Raw genomic sequence first — 16,960 nt, forward strand, 5'->3', positions numbered from 1 at the left:
GCCCGGCCAACACCACTGTATAGGCAAGGGGCCTGGATAGACTAAATAGGAAAATGAAAAAGCCATCATTATGACTGGCTGAATTTAGGAGCAATTTCTTTACTGTTGTAGTTATCACATTATCCTCACACTGGAAAGTTTCCCAGTTTGAAATTGGGCAGAAACAACAATTTTTCTGGATGTAGCATTGCCTGCCTTTAGTCCCAGCACTTGGGAGACAAAGGCAGGTGGATCTCTGTGAGTTAAAAGCCACCCTGGTCTACATAGTGAGTTCCAGGACAGCCAGAAGTACATAGTGATACCTTCTCTGCGGGGTGAGGGGTGGGGGATGACTGACTGAGTTTATAACTCAAGAACATTTGAAACTGTAGACCTATAACAGGAAAATAGATACAAGGAAATGCAAATCTTAGTTGTCTTAAAGCATTCAAATTTTCCTGGGGCCTGACTACATTCTATATCTCTTAGAATTACGTAGACAACCTTCCCTTGTTATAATAACCTCCCCTCATGTTGCATATAAGATGTTTTTTGCTCTTAATAAACCAAAAGAGAAACAGGAAGCAAAAAACTGTAACACAAAAACTAGTATAATAGTATAATACAAACTTGAGAAGTGTTCAGTTGATTTTCAGGTACAATGCAGATATAGAATTCCGCACTGTTGGTAGATAATGATTAAAGATAATGATTTGAACACTGTTTTGCAAAAAAAAAAAACCCAAGAAAATGGAGCTACTGTTTTCCTTACATCCTCTTATGATGTAGTTGTGGATTTACCTGCCCGTCATTATAAACAAGGGAACTCGGGAATCAGATTGTCTGCTATATAGAGTCATTGTGTAAATTTATCTAGTACATATCTCATCTGACAGGAAATAATAGTAAATGATCAAAAATGGTGGCTATGATAACAGTTCTTAATGTTATTATATTCTCCCAATTTTTAGATACAGGAAGGTAAGTAGTGGTTTGAGAATGGCTCCCATAAACTCACAGGTTTGAATACTTGTTCCCTAGATATTAGTGGACCTGTTTGGGGAGGATTAGGAGATGTGGTTTAGTTAGAGGAGGTGTATGCCACTGCACATAGGCCTTGAGGTTTCAAAAGGCTTATACCATCCCCAGCATATGTCTCTCTGCCACCTATGTTGTGGGATATTTGATCACACTGTGTGGAAGATGTGGCCTGCCTAAGGCACCTTCTGATTGGTGTAATAAAGAGCAGAATGACCAATTAGTTAGGCAGGAGAGGATAGGTGGGATTTCTGGGAGAGATAGGAACTCTGGAAGATGATCTGGCGTGAGATTTGCCAATGAGACACATAGTATGGAATAGCAGTAACGAGCCACATAGCAAAATATAGATTAATATAAATGTGTTAAATTATAAGAGCTAGTTGGGAATAAGCCTAAGCTTACCTACACTGGGGTTTTCCTTTTAAACTTTATTAAGGTATCCTTTAACTTTCTTCCTGAGTTGGTTCTTAAATTCTTTTATTAATGAGAGCAAGAACTCCAAGAGAGGACTCTTAATTTCACTTGTAACCTGTGGCACCCAAAGTGTGACTCCTCAAATTTTCTGATAACAGTTCTTTCTCAGGATTACTGACCTTACTATATAGGACCCAGTCATGACAAGCTCAATAGAGGCATGAGTTTCAGTTTATTCTTGACTCCAAGAAAGACCACCCAGGCACCACCCAGGGGAATCCTCACCCAGCCTCTGCTATACTTAAAAAAACAAACAAACAAAAAAACAAAAACAGAACAAAAAACCCGCTGCCCCAACTGAGCTTGAAGCTCTCTGATCGTGCCTTTAAACACACATAGAGTCGAAGTTCGAACTTGAATAAGAATAAAGGCTCTTTGCTGTTATATACAGGACTTGGTTTCCTTCTTTTTTGGTGGGACTCTGTGATCTGGGCATAACACCTTTTAAAAAAAGCAAGAATGTTCTTCATTTGTATAAAGCATTAAAATCCCTCAACTGTCTCCACTCACTTTCAACAAACTCTTCACTGTATTCTCGACTAGTTGCCCGACTGTAATACATTACCTGTCAACTGCAAGTGCTCAACTAAGACAAAGTGCTTAGAGCAGGAGAAAGGAGAGACCAACAGTTACTTTTCAGGCTACAGCAGCAGTGGCTGCATTGCTAGACTGCTCAGGAGAGCACCATTCCATTTACTTTAAGGTTCAGTGGTATTTCAGTTCCCTTTTAAAAGACAGGCTATTAGGATTAAGGAACCTGAGGAATTTGTACTTTGGGTTATAACGTAGGTTATCGAAGTTCCTAGACTGAAAACTAAGTAAGTGAAAGGAGGAGAAAGTGGGAGGGAAGAGGAAGTAGAGGCAGGAGAGAGATGGAGAGGGAAAAGGCTTTGCCTAGGGGACATAAAATGTGGAACTTGTGAGTTCAGGGAGTGAAAAGCAACAGCCACAAGTCTGGGAGAAGGGTTACAAGTACAAGAAGCCATGGCTGGGATTTTGGACCTCCAGGAGGTGGCACTGAATTCCACACTGGCAGTTACCTTTGAGAGTAAGCCACCCGTTTTCAAGATATTGGCACTCTTGTTTGCCAGATTTCAGTCACCACGGAGCATTTTAGAGTGCCATTTCACAGGAGTTCAGAAGCCTTAGGCCTCCTTTTTAGATAGCTTTGACCTTACCTTCTTTGATATTCATTGCATTATCTCTTTTACAAAGGTGTCCGCAAACTGCTGTGATTAACTCTTCAGCCTTGTGTCATAGGAGGTAGAAGAAGAAGAAGGAAGGAGGAGGAGGAAAAAACCAGCACAAAACAAAACAAAAAACAGTTTCCACCTACTCAGTGGCATAAGACTATTTCTTTTTCAGTTCTGAATGCTATGAGGTCACTCAATAATTGTTCCAATGGAAAAAATATATGCCACCCTCCCACTTTCCTCCCCAAAATAGGTGGAACAATTGAAACCATGAAGAATATAGGACTTAATATTTTTGTGAAAGATTTGAGCCATTCTTGGTTGCCTTTGAAAGCACACAAAAACAATTGCTTTTTGAGGAGAATTAGACAATATAAACATAGAATCATGGTTATGCCGAGGTGGAAATTATTTTTAAGAATGCTGTTTTTGCACCAGAAGATACAGACTCCTTGAGAATAAAACAGATACAGCATAAATAGTGCTTGATAAGTTATAAATCATTAAATTACTGAATCAATTAAAACTTGGAGTCTTTACTACACTGGGTGGGAGCAGTGCACACTTTTAATTCTAGCATGTTTGGGGGGGAGGGTGGAATGTATGAGTTCAAGGCTAGCTTGATCTACAGAGTTCCAGGGCAGCCAGGGCTACAACAGAGAAACCCTGTCTCGAAACAAATTTGGGAGTATAGTCTGTATTACTAACCAATCATTCTATAGTGTGACTTTTGAACTGATATGCCATAGTGTATAGTACAGGTACATGTTGGGTATGGTACAGTGGCAGGTCATTTCTTTGAACAGAAATACAGATATGTTACTGGGTTGTTGGATGTCTGACAAGTTATTTGGAATAGTCCCAACCGCTGTGTGATCTTCTAGAAAGAACCCCTTCTTCCCAGAATCACAGTAGGCGATTCAAAAATCAGAGCCCAAACTGCCCAGGCAAAGGTCAAACTAGAGACTAATGTACATTAATGTACATAATAAAGCAATCAGACCGCAGCTTCACAATGGCAAACAGAGCCACCCTTGGCATCTGATTGGTGAAGGTAACCCAACCCTCGAGCGCCTCTGGGAAATGTAGTTTTAACTTTACACCCTCCAAAGCCAAGAAAGCAAAGTGGGTTGTAAACTGAATGTGGAATGTGGTGACTTCTTCCTGTAATTCCAGCTCTGCAGAGACCATCCTGCAGAATTACTGGAAATTCAAGGCCTGCTTGATTTACAAAATCAGACTCTGTTTTTATAACAATTGCAAGATTCTTCTTGAAAACACCTTTAAGTTTATGCTCCATTAGTCCACCCCTTTTCCATACTGACAGCCATGATTAATATAGTTGTTAGGCTTTTCAGAAGGGAGAATGGCATCCTTAAAAATCTTTGAAACCAGGTGGTGGCAGTGGATGCCTTTAGTCCAAGCACTCAGGAGACAGAGGCAGGCGGATCTCTGTGATTTCGAGGCCAGCCTGGTCTACAGAATGAGTTCCAGCACAGTCAGAGCTACACAGAGAAACCCTGTCTCAAAAAAAACAAAACAAGTATGACAACAACAACAACAACAAAATTTTTTTTTGAGAGGCCTGTGAAATGGCTCAGCTGTAAAGACGCTTGCCCCCAAGTCTGACCACCTGAAATGATCTCTAGACCCTACATGCTGGAAGGAGAGGACATTGGTGGGAGAAAAGGTCAAGTTGCTCTTTGACCTCCACCTGCATGGTAGTAAACAGCCACCCCCTCCCTATTAATAAATATATGTAAAATAAAATAAAAGTTTTGAGCTTCTTTTGCTAGTGAAGTGAACGTTTTAATTCTCACCACCAGTGATCAATGATTAAACTTTAAGCCTGCCTATTTCTCTTTCTCCCTCTCCTCTCCCTGTCATTTCTCACACGCTCTCCCCATGGTCTCTCCACGTAGCTCTGGCTGTCCTGGAACTCACTATAGAGACCAGGCTTGCATTGAACTCACAGAGATCGCCCGACTCTGCCTCCAGAGTGTGAACGTGGCACCAACCACAGTTCACTAATTACTGAAGCTAAGGATTTGTTTGTTTGTTCGTTTGTTGTGTTATGTTTTGGAGACAATGTAGCCCCTGGCTGTCTTCTAGTTTACTATGCAGCCAAGGATATAGCCTATGAATTCCTAATCCCCTTGCCTCTACCCACCAAATGCTATACTTATGGCTGAGTCACCACCCCTGACGTATATAGTGCTGGGAAGAACCCAGGGCTTTGTGCATGCTATTCAGGTCCTCTGCTAGTTGAGCCACATCTAAAGGCTCTGCCTATTTCTCTCGTATTTGTAAACAGTTTGTTCATAGATGATCTAATATGGTAGAAAATAGGCCCATTTTATTCACGTGTATCATTATTAGTGAAGTAGGTCTCTATGATTTAGACACCGCTTGGTGTAACCCCGTGTTCATAGGTAGTGCTTCTTTTTAGGTTTTTTTAAGCGAATACAAAGGAAACTTTCTTCCCTGTAATGTTCTTCAAATTAATCTTAAACATGGGAGGTCTTAACTTAAAAGCAGATTATATGCTTGCTTATAATGCAACAGTTAAATGGAGGTACAAATGACTATGTAGCGGTGTAATGTTATGGTATCTAGGGATTTCCTAAACATGTCCATGCTGTGTCTAGCTCACAGCAAGAGCAATGGAAGGAAGGACTTGTATCTGGTCAGCTCTCTCTCTCTGGAAAGGACAACAGGTCTAAATATCCAGAGCTGTCATGTCACCCACCAATCTGCCAGCAGGTTAACTGCCCTTTCCTGATAAACTGAGGCCAGTTAAGGCTCCAGGGAGACCTCAGGCTGCCACGAATGCACTTCCTGGATCTGTTTCTCCTGGCAGGAAGAAAGTAAAACACTCAGCTTGAAGTGATAAACTATTATTGTAATTTCTGGTACCCAAAGCCTCTCCTTTCCTCCCCACATTTCGAGTTGAATTTCGAGGAGAATTCGAGTTGGCATGTGAAAAAGGCTTATTTTGTTCATAATTTAATATCTGGCATGGAAATAAACTTGTTCTGTATTCACTTTTGAATCTGGAATTAATCAACAGATTAAGAAGAAAACTTGCTCATGAACATTACACCTGACCACCTATATTTGGAGGCTAGCTTCACCACCTAGTGGCAAGAGAGGCTAATTGAAAGTAAACGTTTCAAAAATAGTCTCAGGTCTAGTAAGGTGAACATTCAAACAGCCTAGGCTCCCACAATGCCAGTACGTGCAGTAGGATCAAAACCCAGTGCCATTGTTCTTGGCTTCTCAGCAGTCCTCATTGTCTGCTATGTTCAGCGAGTCCGGTTTTATCCCACTAGGCTGTTTGGATGTTCACCTTACTAGACCTGGAAGGAGGTGGGTGGTCCTTGGGCTCCCCACAGGGCAGGGAACCCTGACTGCTCTTTGGGCTGATGAGGGAGGGGGAGTTGATTGGGGGAGGGAAATGGGAGGCGGTGGTGAGGAGGAAACAGAAATCTTTAATAAATAAATAAATAAAATAGTCTCAGGTTTGGCACCCTGCATATTTAAAAAGAATTAAGCAAATATTCTAAGATCAGATAAATGTCACTTTTATTTTGTTAAACCATAATTTAAAAACTTTCTATGTAAAATAAGATGTGGATGTAATTTTCCACAGCGTTAAGTAATGAAAGGAAAATAATTTCTTTGCTGGCGCATGAACCCTAGAGAGCTCTTAAATTAGTGTCCTAGCCGTCTGGTTGGCTCAGTCGTTTAGAGGGTGGTACAAACATTGATCATCATTAAACCTTTTGTGATCTCAAAAAAAAAAATATTTCTTTAAGCCAGGCATAGTGGTGTACACCTTTAATCCCAGAAGAGGCAGAAGCAAGCAGATCTCTGTGAGTTCAAGACCAGTTTGGTCTACATAAAGAATTTTAGGACAGCCAGGGCTTCTTAGAGAGACACTATCTCAACAGCCTTCCTCCATTGTTTCTTTAAATCATAAAAAATGCCGAACTGTATTTTAATAGTTGAAAGGGCGAGATTTAGAAATTGTGTTGCCAACCAATTTGGATCAAGATCAGAACTGGATCAGTCAGGTGGTATTGGGTACAAGAACTCTGTAGCCAGATGTCGATCAAAGTATGATGGCTTGTGTAACGGGTGATTAGCTGATAGTCAGTACCACATGAGGCTGTGGGCTAATATTAAGCCTTTGAGCAGAAAGTAACTGTAGTGATTTCTCAAGTGTTCTATCCACATTCTATTCAAATTAGCTACAGTCCATGCTGTATTGGCTACTAAGTCACTGGGATATTATTCTAGATCCTATGTGAATATGTGTCCACAAGAAAGAAATCACAGTATGTGAGGAATGTAGATATGGTATAAGAAATAAGCAAATGGAGAAATCTTTTAAAGAATAAAACAAATGAACAATGTAGTGGCATCTCATTTATATTTGAATAAATAAAGATTGCCTGAAGATCAGACAGTAAAACAGCCACATTGGTCAGCCTTACAGACCAGAGTGGTAACACACATCTTTAATCCCAGTAGCCACACTAGTTTGCTATAGAAACTGGGTGGTGCACGCCTTTAATCCCAGCCCTAGAGAGGATGATAAAACGGAAGGAAACAGCTCTCAATCCCAGTCTCATTCTGAGATTCTTGGAGGCAAGGTCGCTATTTCAGACTGAGATAGAGGTAAGAGTTGGTGACTGGCTGTTTTACCTTTCTGACCTTCAGGTTGGACCCCAATTTCTCTCTCTGAGTTTTTATTAATCATGCTTTAAAACAAAAAAGATTTGTATTATTGTAGTGTGGTGGTTGAATGAAAATGTCTCTTTCTACAGGCTCATATTTGAATGTTTGGTCCCTAGTTGGTGAAACTGGGGAAGTGTTAGGAGGTGTAACCTTGTTGGAAGACATATGTCATTATGACTGGGGTTTGAAATTTCAAAGACATCCAACTTTTCAGAATTCACTGTGTTTTCTGTCATAAAGAAGCTTAATCCTATCTTGGCTAGGGAGATGGTTTAGTTAGTAAAGAGTTTATCATGCAAATTTGGGGGCCCCATCCACAATGCCTAGGTAAAAATCAGGTGTGGTTTCTGTCTGTAATCCCAGTACTTAGAGGGAGGATAGGACAGAAGACAGGCAGATCTTGGACTCAATGTCTAACTAGACTAGCTGAATCTGAGAGCTTCCGGTTTGGTGAGAGAGCCTGTCTCAAAGCAAGTAAGAGAAACAATTGAGGAAGACATCTAATGTCAACTTCTAGATTCACCCTCTCCCATGCGTACGCGCGCGCGCACGCGCGCGCACACACACACACACACACACACACACACACACACACACACACACACAGAGTCGGGGTGGCGGGGGATGGGGGAGAGTAAATATAAATGGAGAAAAGCTAAAGAGGAATTCCGGTTTTCAACATTGGCCCCAAGGCTTTGAAAAAGAGCACCATTCAACTTCTTCCTTTGAGTGTGTTTAGTTTTGATGGACACATATTTCTGCACATTTTCAGGGTACAATCTAAAGTTCTGGTTCATGTATGCACTGTACAATGCTATCAGGAAGTTTTAGTCATTTATCACAAAGTTGGATGACTGTAATTAATAAAACCTACTGATATTTTCAAATGGATTCTGAATGTTCTCAGCCTGCAGAAACAATATATGTGTAAGATGATGAATATAAATATGCTAATTATGGGATTTTTTTTTTTTAGGTGACTGTGCCTTCTCTCCTCTAGACATTTGTCTCTACTGTGGAGGAGAAAACCTGTCTCTGCCAGTTTAGTTGCCAGAAAGTTTTTATATAAAAAAGTTAGAGTTAAAATTCCAATTTATACAAATCTGCTCATGTGTATGCTACAACTGTTTTCTTTTTATCTTGAGGTTTAAAAAATAACTACATACACAGCCCACAATGATTTCTCAACTACTTCTGAAAGTGAGATTAGTTTAAGCAATTCCTAGAGAATTCATGTGGGTGGTCACAGTCACTAATTGCATTGCCTTTTTGTTTTGATTTTGAGACAGTGTGGAAGCATGCCTGGAAAATTTTGAAATTAGATATTGCCCTACACTATGCTATTTTTCTGCTCTGTTAGAATATTGTATGGTACAATAACTTTTCCAATGTGTCTTCCCCTGAGTGATTCTATTTGAATGCAAATACAGAGTCAGAATGATACTTAGTTTTGTTTGTGAAGTTAACCGCCACCACCTGCCTATCACAGACAATAAGTCTGTAAGTAACTCATTCCTGACTGCAATAAATTACCACCTATGAGCTGATTGATGTGGATTTGAAGCATGGGCATATCTAAAACATTACAAAACAAAACGAAACATACCTATCTGGGACTTTATCAAACACACCAACCTAACAAAACATGCAACACCCTGAATAAATCACATAAAAAGAGAGTCACATAACACTGGGGTGTGGTGGTACCCACAGACACATGAGTCTCAGGAGCAACAGGTACTGTGCTGTCCCTGGGTAATGGTCACTGTAATTTAAGACAGCCCCTTCCAATTGCCTACTCCTTCATGTAACTTCAGACTTATACCTTAGCACAGTCTTGAAAACTGCATTGGGGTACCTCAAACAAGTTTGACATTTGCTTTGGAGGTTTTCCTGAAGAACATAATACAGTAAGTTAGAGGAAAAGCAAAGCGTTTTCATTTGATACCTTGGAAGTAAAATTAAAATCTGTTAGTTGCTGTCTTAGTCCTTAGTTTATACTAGTCACCAGGAAAATTTTTCCTCTGTTAATTTTTTAATTTGGTCAAATGTTTCTTCAAATAAGATTTGAAGATGGGATTTTCTTACATATATGTAAACTGCCTTTCAAGTACTGGGATTAAACAACTGCAACCAATCTGGCTACTTTGAGATTTCATGTTATCCCATTCAGAATTGCAAAAGACAAAGATTGTTGGTGAGGATGTGGGAAACACGAAACCCTCATGGATTATGGGTGGAAGTGAAAATTGGTGCAGCTACTATGGAAACTGTGGGGAATCATTAATAAAAGCTAGAAATGGGGCCTGGGAAGATAGCTTAAAGGGTAAAAGTACTTGCTGCCAACTCAATTCCTGTGACCCACAAAATGGAGAAAAAGAACGGACTACTGTAAGTAGACCTACCATTCATACATGTAGCACATGCATACGCACACACATAAATAAATGTAGTAATTAAAATAAAAAGCTAAAAATAGGTCTACCACATGGCTCAGCTGTACCATTCCTGGGCATGCACCCAAAGGACTCTGTTTGCTGCTACAGAGGCTCGTGCTGACCCTTGTTAGGTGTTCTCACAACTGCTGTACATGGAAACAGCCTAAGTGTCCATCAACTGGTAAATAAAGAAAATATGGAATCTTTTATAAAGAAAAATGAAATTTGCAGGTAAATGGAGCTAGAGAACATACTGACTGAGGTAAACAAGACAAACATTTCAGGGTCTTATGCATACGTTGATCTTAACATGAAGTCTTTTGACTTGTATCTTGGAGTATCTATAGCATTCATGAAACTAGAAAGGGATGGAGAAGAAAGGACTTAAGATAAAGGAGGAAGTAGAACACAGGTAATATGAAGGTGACAACAGAGATAACGGAAGGTTTAAGTAGGGAGAGGTAAGGGAGGGTAGGACAGAGGGTGGATAGAAGGATCAACAACACTAGGATGTTTGAAGTAAACTCAGGGAAACGTGCTGTTGAACCTCATTACTAAAGACACTACAAACTTTCATCGCATGGGAAATCAAGTTGGTATGAAAGAATAAGTTTCCTTCCTATTGCTAGTTCTCATAGTACCGGGAGGTTTTGGATAAGCGGCGAGGGGAGCAGTCATGAACAGTTTTACTCAGCTGTGAACCCTATGAACTACAGTAATAAGAGGCATGACAAAGTATACCTGTGGTCCCTCTGCAGTGTGAGACCTGTCTCCTAAAGATTCTTATTGGAGTATTCATGGATTTCTATCTTGATTCCAACTTTATCTACCCCAACACAATCTTAGGGAACATCCTCATTTCATGGTCACCAGGTAATCTACTTTTGCGTAAGAGGTCAACTTACTTTTTTTTTTAAATTTTATTTATTTATTATGTATACAATATTCTGCCTGCATGTATACCTGCGGGCCAGAAGAGGGCACCAGATCTCATTTCAGATGTTTGTGAGCCACCATGTGGTTGCTGGGAATTGAACTCAGGACCTCCGGAAGAGCAGCCAGTGTTCTTAACCTCTGAACCATCTCTCCAGCCCGAGGTCAACTTACTTTAGGTCATGCTCAGAGTAAAAATAATTATATTGTAGAGATGGCTCAGAGGTTGAGAGAACTGACTGTACTTCCAGAGGTCCTGAGTTCAATACCCACATGTTGGCTCACAAACATCTGTAGTGAGATCTGGTGCCCTCTTCTGGCATCCAGGTATATATGCAGGCAAAACACTGTATACATAAATAAATATTTTTTAAAAATTACATAAATCTGTTGTTTAAAGTTGTCACAAAGATGAATTTTTTACGGGGGTGCCATGGGTTGGGGCAGACCAGGGGTACAGGCCTAGAGAGCAGGGCTTTCCAGCCAGGATATCAAACACTCCTGTTTTTATTTCTAAGTTTTCCTCTGATGTGCTTTTGATCTCTTTCTTCTTTCCCAAAAGGCACAGTCTTTATTGTAGATGTATGGGAAGTTTTGAAATCAATTGATGTCACGATGTGTTTTATTTAGTCAATGTGTGAATCATTTGGTTTTTAAAATTTATTTAACTTTATTTTATGGGTATTGATATGAAGGTATCAGGTCCTCTGGAGCTGGAGTTACAGATAGTTGCGAGCTGCCATGTGGGTGCTGGGAAGTGAGCCCGGGTCCTCTAGAAGAGCAGCCAGTGAGTGCTCTTAGCCCCTGAGTCATCTCTGTAGTCCCAGAATCATTTGTTTTTCATGGCAATCTTTTGTCATCACCTGTCTGTTGTTGACAGCGTTAATAGCTAGACATTTGTTGCACTGTTGTTGAGGCTGTAGCTCAAATCTCTACTGACTGTTCATTGCAGGTCTGGGAGAGCTCTGTGCCTGGGCCGGGGAAGTGCTGAGTCCCTTCCCAGCACTCAAAGATGAATTTTAAATAAAGATTATACATTTAAGCAGTTCCAAACAAGGAATTTTTGAGTGCCCATTTCTATATGTTATCATATGTCACTTTTTCTGTATTACTGCAAATAAATACTTACTTGCTCACTTCTATGACTAAACCCACTGCTCTTGACAACTTCACCAGTTAGCTACAAATATAGGGGAAAATACTTTCCAATAAATGAGGATTATTTATTTAAAAAAAGTACAATAGCATCAAGAATATTAGGGGTAATCAACCACTTCTGATTAGATTTAAAGCCCACTCCACAGTTGGAGATACATGCCTGACACTGTAAATCTGGCCAAGAATCCATGGTAAGGGAGCTGATCAGCCCCAGGTATGAGCCTAATACTAACATTTTGCTAAATGGACATAGAATCAAGCTTGTCTCTAAATTTGTGTTTCTATAACCATAGATTGATGTGATTTTTAGATCTTATAGCAAACTTTCTCTGTGAAACTGGGTAATGGTTAAGGCAGATACTCAAACTAGTCAAAGTACAGAGAATAAGTGTGAGTAGGGTGCTTAGTCATAAACGAGACATCTATAGTACTCTGTGCTCCAGGACTCTGGGATCACCATGAGAAAGGGATAGAAAAATTGTAACAGCCAGAGGTTGGAGATGTCCAATGTAAAACAATATCTTTTGGATGCAACAAGACTTCTGCCCTAATAGACTTACAGCAGGTCTGGTTGCCTGTATGAGACCTGAACAAGATGAAGACAGTCAACATTCTAGCATGGAAAGGGGAAGGGCTTATGAGCCCCTTTTTCTAGTTGAAGAGTTATGGAGGGAGAGTTGGTGATTTTTAGGGAAGGAAGAGTCAATTTTATTTAAGGGTGTGTCCCTTGGTAGGTTGACCAAGCGACACTGGATGGCCCTAAAACCCATGATTATATGGGCAGCACAAACGCAACTTAGTGGGTTATCTGAAACTGAACAGTAACAAAGTTAGGGGTGTAGTGGGTAGATGGACCCATGACTAGAAATATGCAGTGAGTGAGAGATTTTGGAATATTCAGTCCTAAATGGAATGTCTTTATGTAACCTCTCCTCTTAGGGCTCAGGGAGCTATGTAGAAGAGAATGTAGAAAGATTATAAGAGCCAGAAAAGTTGGATGACACCAAGGAAACAGTGTCTCCCAGATTTTTCAGAATATGGCCCAGAAATAGAATCATGTAAGAATTCTGAGTGCTTATGGGAACAATTGAAGAAAGCTGAACAAAAGTCTTATGTCTCAGGGTTTCTATTGCTATGAAGAAACATCGTGACCACAACAACTCTTATAAAGGAAAACATTTAGTTGAGGTTATAGCTTATAATTTCAGAGATCTAACACATTATCATTATAATGGGAAACATGGCAGTGCGCAGGCCTATATAGTGCTGGCTACATCTTGACTTACAGGCAAAAGGAAGTGTTCTGAGACACTGAGCATGGCTGGGGCATATATAAGACCCGAAAGCCTGCCTCCACAGTGGCATACTTCCTCCAAAAAGACCACACCTACTCCAAGGCCATACCTTCTAATAGTGCCACTCCCTATGAGCTTATATTCATAAGCTATGAATAGATTCATAAGCTATGACCCTATGGGGTCGATTACATTCAAACTACCATATTCCACTCCCTGGTCCTAATACACTGTAACTATCATAATGCAAAATGCATTTAGTTGAACTTGATAGTCTATCATAGTCTCGACAATGTTTAAACATCCAAATTTAAAGTCTCTTCTGAGATTCATCCAATCTCTTAACTATAATCACCTGTAAAATCAAAAAGCAGATCAAATGCTTCTAACATATAATGGTGATGTAGGACTCCACTCTGTATGCTGTTTGGAGAGAACTATGCCCAAATTCTGTAAATGATTGTTTACAAATGTTTGCTTACATTTAAAGGGAGATATGATATGGTTATGAAAAATTTGTAGCGGTATGGATCTTGGTTTATTGATACAAATTTAAGGTCAATTTTGATGCATATATATTTCTGCTCTTGATTAGGTATTATGTTTGTGCACCTCACTTAAAAATGAAATGTATAATTAAGAAATATGGGTTAATAGATAGCCATCTATAATAGTCAAACTTGTAGTAATGTTAGTTAGTTATCTAGATATATAGAGATATATTTCAGTTGGATAAGTATTCTTCAAATCTTTCAGAGACCTTCAGAATGTGGCATTTAAAATGTTTAAATTGTTAACTTTTCATGAAAATGAGACACATCTGCTCCTGGAAGCACCAGTCTACTTCAAGAGGATGATGGGCATTTAAGAAGCTCCTCATAGAGTTTGCTACCCATTTGGGCAAGAAACTGTTCTTGCCTGGATTGCTTAATAGTAAGAATAGAAAGAGTCTGCTAGACGTTGTGCAGGACACAGAAGAAAGTGACTACTTCATGGAAAAGTCTGCCAGATACTATGGGCTTGTAGGCTGGAGATGGGTGCCCCACTGGTACAGAAAAACTTTGGGTGACTGTCTAGGCAGAGAGATGTCTCTGTCAAATCTAGAGTTTTGGAAGTTGCTTACAATGCACTTCCTGTTAGCTTAGGTAATATTATATCCTTCTGGAGTCTTTAATGGAGTTGAAGAATAGATATATAGTTATAATTATAGTTTTCCTTAGTTACGATTAAAAATAAAGTGGATATAAATATTGTAACTGTAATTCTTACTTGATACCTGTTTCCTTATACGTAATTTAACTTTGTTAAAGAAAAAGCCTTTTTTAAAAAAATTTAAACCGAAAAGGGGAGGTGATTCCCCTCTGCATGCTGTGAATAACATTAGTTAAAAAAAGAAACTGCCTTGGCCTGTTGAATTTAGGTAGGCTGGGAAAACTAAACTGAAATCTGAGAGAAAGGAGGCAGAGCCAGGGAGAAGCTGCTGCCAGAGACAGACATGCTGAAACTTTGCTGGTAGACCATGACCTCATGGGGATGCACAGAATGATGGAGATGGGCTAACTTAACACGTAAGAGTTAGCAAATAAGAAGCTAGAGCAAATAGGCCAAGCGGTGATTTAAATAACATAAGGTTTCTGTGAGATTATTTCGGAGCTGAGCAGCCCGGGAAACAAACAAGCGGCTTCTTACAACATAATGGCACAGGATATACATTACCAATCTAAAACAAAAGAAGAGATCATGATGAGGAAATACTGGACCAAAGCAAGACCAAACACCAGCTAGGCAAACTCTAAACTCTGCATCTCCATGTCTGATGTCAAAATGTTCTTCAGATCTCTACTTCATTTAAGCTTTGCTGACTGCAACAAACTATTTTATACTTACTTCTATTTAGTCTTATCTTAAAGATATCATAGAAGGATTTCTCTTCAAATATCTCAAGACTTTCAGAGAGAGTTCATTCAAGCTTCATAGAAAATAGGTATTCTCTTTTATTTTGTATTTTGTTTATGTCACAGCATAAGAGAATCCAGATCATATACTAACCAAAGGAAAACCATAAATTCTTCTTTCAGCAATTATTTTTGATGCATAAAATACTGTGACATGGGGCTGGAGAGATGGTTCAATGGCTAAGAGCACTGGCTGCTTTTACAGAAGTCCCGAGTTCGAGTCCCAGCAACCACATGGTTGACTCACAACCATCTGTGGTGAGTTCTGATACTCTCTTCTGTCATAAAGACATACATGCACATAGAGCACTCATATACATAAAATAATAAAATATACTGTGATGTAGCTCTCTGGTCACAAGTTTTTGTTGTGTTATACAAAAAAAAAACTAGTTTGTGATCTGTTTTCATTTGATGTAGAAAAGCAAATAGTTCTTTTTTTTCACAATCAGGTGTGTATTTCACATAAACAGTATACTATTTAAGTGCTATTTTTAAAGTTTTAAGTTTCACATGTTTTGTTATACATTTTAAATACCAATCACAGTTTCCCCTCCATCCCTTCCTCCTATTCCCCTTTCCCACCTCCTCCAATCCACTCGCATTCACTCCTCAGAAAGGGTAAGCCCTCCCCATGGGAATTCAACAAAGCCTGGTACATTCTGTTGAGGCAGGACCAAGCCTCTCCCCTCCACATAAAGGCTAGATTTGAAATATCTTGAATATTAAAACACTTAAGGTATCTTCATATTGTCCTTGGAAAAGGACCAGTAATAATAATTTTTATCTTGACTTTTTTTTTTGCCGTTGATTTAAACAATATTCAGTCATCCTTTACCTTTAAAATTACAATGAAAAAGTCTGGCTTACTTATGTCTTGGTTGTTATTATCCACACTTAGTTTTGTCTGTTAATCCTCCTTAATCTCCAGATGGGAGGCAGGTAACCTCCACCCTCTCCAGATTCTAGGAACAGCAGCTAGTTTGGCAAAGGTAGTGATCTCTTCAGGCCTATATACTAAACCATATAAGTTATATAAGAACATAAACAGATTATAGTGATAACAAACTAAAAGTTATTTTCATTTTTCCAGTGTCTCCACAATTTCTTTATGTATATTCTCTAAATTATGCATATTCATTTGGTACATGTGAGGAGATAAAAAAGGAAAAACAAAATGAAAATTATTGACAGTTAAAAGAAAGTCAGATGCCACACTATTTAAAAATAAAAAAGAGAAAAAATTTTGTTTAAGAGAAGGAATATTGGTGAGTCCATTACGACCAGCAAGGAAGGGCAGCCAGCAGTTGAAGCAAAAAGCAGAGGGAGAGAAAACTGGAGGCAGAGCAAGGTTATAAACTCTTAGAGACCACATTAATGGTATACTTGCTCTAGCAAGGTCCCACTTTCTGCCCAAACAGTGTCATGGAGAACCAAGTTCAAATATCTGAACGTGTGGGGGACAGTTCTCACTCAAATCTCCAGGATTAGGAATTTATTTTTATATAAGTTCTTGGGGGACACATACATTTAGACTCTGGCTAAAACTGTGACATAAAGGACCAGGATGGGTAGGAATCACCCTTCCATCTCCTCTTGTTGACAAACCTATGTCACCTATCAGGAAAGTCAGAATCCCTAACATGTTAAGAGTTCTTGTTATTGATTAAAGGAGTCTCCAGAAGATTGTATACATTCCAAAGAAAAATAATTGTGAAATATCATTATACTGATGTTTTAGAAATCTTCCC

General features: G+C 39.3%; 1 protein-coding gene across 1 annotated transcript in view; it reads left to right on the forward strand.

The window, feature by feature from the left end:
* Positions 1-2,478: 2,478 nt before the first annotated feature.
* Positions 2,479-16,960, forward strand: part of LOC101987339 (transmembrane serine protease 11E) — a 72,322-nt gene continuing 57,840 nt past the window's right edge. The window contains exons 1-2 of the mRNA XM_005359433.1: positions 2,479-2,542; positions 9,604-9,821. Of these exons, the coding sequence (XP_005359490.1) occupies positions 2,479-2,542; positions 9,604-9,821 (282 nt within the window). The remainder of the gene's footprint in view (positions 2,543-9,603; positions 9,822-16,960) is intronic.

The sequence above is a fragment of the Microtus ochrogaster genome, linkage group LG1, assembly GCF_000317375.1.
Source record: "Microtus ochrogaster isolate Prairie Vole_2 linkage group LG1, MicOch1.0, whole genome shotgun sequence".
In the NCBI taxonomy this organism is placed as follows: domain Eukaryota; kingdom Metazoa; phylum Chordata; class Mammalia; order Rodentia; family Cricetidae; genus Microtus; species Microtus ochrogaster.